At 38.0% G+C, this 4,727-nt stretch overlaps 1 protein-coding gene across 1 annotated transcript in view; it reads left to right on the top strand.

Annotated features, from left to right (window-relative positions):
- LOC106691638 (meckelin) overlaps nucleotides 1-1,733 on the top strand; it is a gene marked incomplete at both ends in the record, with an annotated part of 47,442 nt that extends 45,709 nt beyond the window's left edge. The window contains 1 exon segment of the mRNA XM_067052990.1: nucleotides 1,591-1,733. Within this exon segment, the coding sequence (XP_066909091.1) occupies nucleotides 1,591-1,733 (143 nt within the window).
- Nucleotides 1,734-4,727: the final 2,994 nt, after the last annotated feature.

Below are 4,727 nucleotides of genomic sequence, written 5' to 3' on the forward strand. Positions count from 1 at the left end.
TAATAATAATAATACTAATAATAATAATGTGAACTGCTACGACCCATGAATGGTTCAGTACTTTGTAAGAAAGTATTGTTTTCAGAACTATGGCTATTATTTTTTTTCAAGATCACACTCAACTGCCAGATTTTTCCTCAATTAAGGGTACCCTCTTTATCAGGCTGGGTGGACCCCAGGAGGGTTCCAGAACCTACAAAGTTGACTCACGGCTTCAGTAACAGTATAAATAATTATTTGCCACAGGCGAATTCGAACCCAGGTCCTTAGAGTCAATAGCGCAGCGTCTTACCTCTGTGCCACCCACCCCCTGAATGAAGAATAAGCAATTGAAATAGAACAGAAATAATGAATGATAAGATAAAATACAGAAAATAGAATAAATTTAATGAATTATATTCTGTATTTACCTATTGATTGTTGGAGTGCCTATGAATGTTTAGTCTAATTTGGTTCATAAAAAAAAAATGGAAAATATAGTAAGATATATTGGATAAATAGGAAGAGAAGGAGAATAATTGAACCTGATGTAGATATTTGGAAGGTTGTAAAATCTTCAGAGATAAATACAGTATTAAATTGAAATAAAATAATGGACTCAATAATTGCACAGCAAATTATTTTAGTTAGAGTAAATAAGCCATGATCGGGTGAAAGAGAAAGCGCACTTTCTATAAAAAAGAGCATATTAGCCCAGCAGTGGGGAGACAGCTTCAGGAAAATCCTGCCAAATTTAGTAGGCTGTGTGTTTCGATATTTTATAATATTGTTATGTGTTACCTGGGCCAAGAAACAAACCATAAAGAATAGAAACAAAAACAATTTTTTTATTGCAAAGGAATGAAAATATTCACAACACTTTAACTAACCTATAGTTACTCTGTTTTAATTCATTGATAATTTCAGTCATAATGATCGATCAGATAACATCGTTACAATATTTTATCCTTCAGAAAATATAACAACTGTTTATACAATTCTGATTAGTTGAGTGTTTTTGTTCACCCAATACTAAAATATTTATTGAATTGTATGAATGAAAAGTAATACTTATCCCTAATGGAGTTGATAATACTCCTACAAAGTTAAAATGATCAAATGACTCCAACAACTAACAACATGGTCTGGGTGTAGTTAGTAATAGTAAACACAAATAAGTAAACTTTATTTGTTTTTGTGGTCATTACGGGCTAAATTTCAGGACTTCATCAGGATTGACTCAGTGGATTCTCTGCTACTGTATGTTAAGTTAAATAAATTTTGAGTGCCTTTAAAAGGCTTCTGGGAACTACTTATTTACTTCTAGCAGTTGTGTGGCAGGATAATCTTAAAAATATTTAAAGGACAATAAAAATAATGCCTAATATATCATTGTTAAGCATGAAATAAATGTTGTGCCATAAGTACAGTTAATGTTTCATAAGCTTGGACAACAATTTGAGAAGGTTCATTTTTGTAGCGATAGCATAAGCAAAATAAAAGTAAAATCACTGTTATTTATTAATATAATTATTAAGAAAACAAATTATCATTAAATTATTTACTAATTTTTTTGCAAAAGAATTATAGCTTATATGACATTGATTTCAGATAATGGCCATTCATTTGACAATGTTTTATACTATGGGAATGAATTTAGACTTTTTACATTTGATCTTGTTTTATTTTCTTTCGTGGAAATTCTTTCACAAGATTTTCTTCTTGCTGCTGTTATAACAGTTCTGTTTGATGAGGTAAGTATTAAACATCAACTTGTTTTAATTTTTTTTAGATACATCATGTGACTTTTAATAATGAAATTCTCACATTGCTGATGTTTAAATATGAAATGATGCTCCATGTAGTAAATAAGAAATTAACTATATGAATTTATAATATATTATCTATTTCTATTTTAAATTGGATTATCTTTTGTGATGTTAATGGCTATATTGTTTTGCTTGTTCCAATCTGGCTTTCGACCAGGCTATTTAACATAATCTGCTCTTCTTAAAATAACCCATGACCTCCAAACTGCCATGGAACACCAAAACCTAACTATCCTCATCCTCCTAGATTTCTCCAAAGCATTTGAAACGGTTGACTATAATATCCTTCTTACCAAACTATGAAATCTTCCTCTATCCAACAGTGCTTTTGTGCTGGTTTCAATCCTTCCTTTCTGATTGCAAAGGCACTTTTTTCTGTCTGATATTGTCCTCCATCATCAGGGAGGTGATCATCTTCCTGCCTTTATTGGGTAGGTTGTTGAGTGGAACAAGATACTCCACCATTTTTGGTACACACCTCCTGTAATAATTTAGAGTCCCTAACAACTTCCGAATTCCTTTTATGTCACTAGGTACCATTTTTTTGTATAGTTGCAACTTTATCCGCATCTGGATTAACTCCCTCCCTAGACCCAAAAATTTTGTTTGCTCCTGCCCCAGCGCCGACTTTTCCACCGACAATTTGAGCCCAAAAGGTCTTATTCTCTGGAACACGCTATTTAATTGTCACACTCCAACTCATTCTTACTGAACAAAAGGAGGTCATCCATGTAGATCTGACATACAGATTCATCAATTCCTCTCAGAAACTCATCCATCAGCTGCTGAAAGGTTATGGGGGCATTTTTGAGACCAAATGGCATCTTTGTAAACTCATAATGACACTTTTAAAAAGTAAATGCCGTCTTATGTTGATCATTAGGGGCATTTTAATTTGATGATATTCAGCATTCAATCCCAGTGTGCTGAATACCGTCGCCCCACTTAGTCTGTCCAAATTGTCTTTGAATCTGGGTATCGGATACTTCTCATCTATCGTATTTTAATTCAGCTTCTGGTAGTCTATCACGACCCCGTACTTCTCGGTATTTTCGTCTGGCATGATCTTCTTTTTCACCACCCACAATGGACTATTGTACAGAGATGTACTGTCAATAATGATTCTCTGACGTTTTAAAATTTTTATTTCCTCCCGGATGTGGTGACATAGTGCCTGTGGGTATCTCCTCTCCTATACGTATGCCACCCTGTCTTGCTTCAGTGGGATCTCATGGATAGTCTTCTCATTTGCCCTGAGGATATCCCTTTTAAAAAAAATATCCTCGTATTCCCTCTTGAGTCACTGTCTCCAGTCCTCGGCTTGATTAATAGCACCAATCCGCGTACTCTCGTTTCTTCTTTGTTAACGACATTTGTAGATTTTACCTCCTATCTTAATCCTCTATTTTCCCTTGTCATTCTTAATCAGAGCACTAACCCTCCCTAGCAGGTCATACCCCACTTGTGCTGCTTCTCGACACATGATAGTACTAGGACTACCGGTGTCTACTTCACACCTCACTCCTGCTATCTCTATTATATGCAAACCACCATTTTCTCATCTCATATGGTTTTTCTCCAATCTGTAGTAGCCCCTCTGTGGGTATGCTCCTCAGAACTCTTGTATAGATGCTTCTCGTGCTAATTTCTAAGTCCTCCTCTTGCCTTGCTGACCATCCTCTGGCTCATGGTCTCCTGCTTCAGTTTCTGTCCCTGAGGTTTTGGACCAATCCATGGCTTCACTCACAGATCCCTTCATTCTTGGAGAGATGCTCCTCGCTGAGTTTGTCTGCAATTCTGTTGTAGCGAGAGGGAGCAAGTGGTTGGACCACAACTCACCAGAGCGCTCCACCTCGAGCCTCACCGAAGCTCTCAAATTTATAAATCACTTCATTTTGTAAAAAACACATTGTCATTTTTATATATTCATAATTTATGTACATAATACTTAGCAATATCTGTACAATGAATAATAAATGATAACAATGCAATGCACGAACCTATCTCAAGCAGACATGTACCGACCGCTTCTCGGTCACAGCCGCATGGACTAGGCCTATAAATAAGGGACTCTAAATCCCCAAAATTTGATCTTAGATTCACACCCTTTCCTTGGTCTAGTCATGGCACAGGTGGCGTATACACTGCTTGAGATAGAGAAGATCATTGGCAATCTATGGTCGCAAAAGTTGTTATTTCTGTACGCACACCTAAGACGATGGCCTATCTCCTCTCCTTTTCTCCAGCAATCTTAGTCCGTCCGCTTCATCTCGGCAACTAAGATTGTAACCTAATTCCTAACGGTTACACTGGTCCGTCCGCTTAATCTCGGCAACCAGTGTAATTTCCCGTCTCTCCCCGGCTCTAGTCCGTCCGCTTCATCTCGGCAACTAGAGCTGCACCTAGCCTTATCAGCTTACTGGTCCGTCCGCTTAATCTCGGCAACCAGTGTAATTTCCCGTCTCTCCCCGGCTCTAGTCCGTCCGCTTCATCTCGGCAACTAGAGCTGCACCTAGCCTTATCAGCTTACTGGTCCGTCCGCTTCATCTCGGCAACTAGTAAGCTGGCTCCTATCATGACAGTTCTAGTCCGTCCGCTTTATCTCGGAAACTAGAACTGTTACTCTGCCTCAAACTCTCTCACCTAGACCTCCTCTACCTAGTCAGTGTCCAGGCCTCATCCCCTGGCACGGCCTTCCTTTCTAACTATAAATGAATACGCCTCGTCGTGGGCCTTCTGTAAAGAAATATCAGGCTGTAGAAATCGCCTAAGACCAGACAACCCCGACAGTGTCATATAGTGCCAGCAGAACCGCAGCTATTGCCCACTAGACTATTTTGGTTTATTTGTCTCCCTGATCATCATAAATATGTTCTCCTCTAGGGCCCACCGTCCTTCTCTGAACGCCTTCATTAAGCT

The sequence above is a fragment of the Halyomorpha halys genome, unplaced genomic scaffold (genome assembly GCF_000696795.3).
Source record: "Halyomorpha halys isolate HHAL.00 unplaced genomic scaffold, Hhal_1.1 Scaffold2588.1, whole genome shotgun sequence".
NCBI lineage: Eukaryota > Metazoa > Arthropoda > Insecta > Hemiptera > Pentatomidae > Halyomorpha > Halyomorpha halys.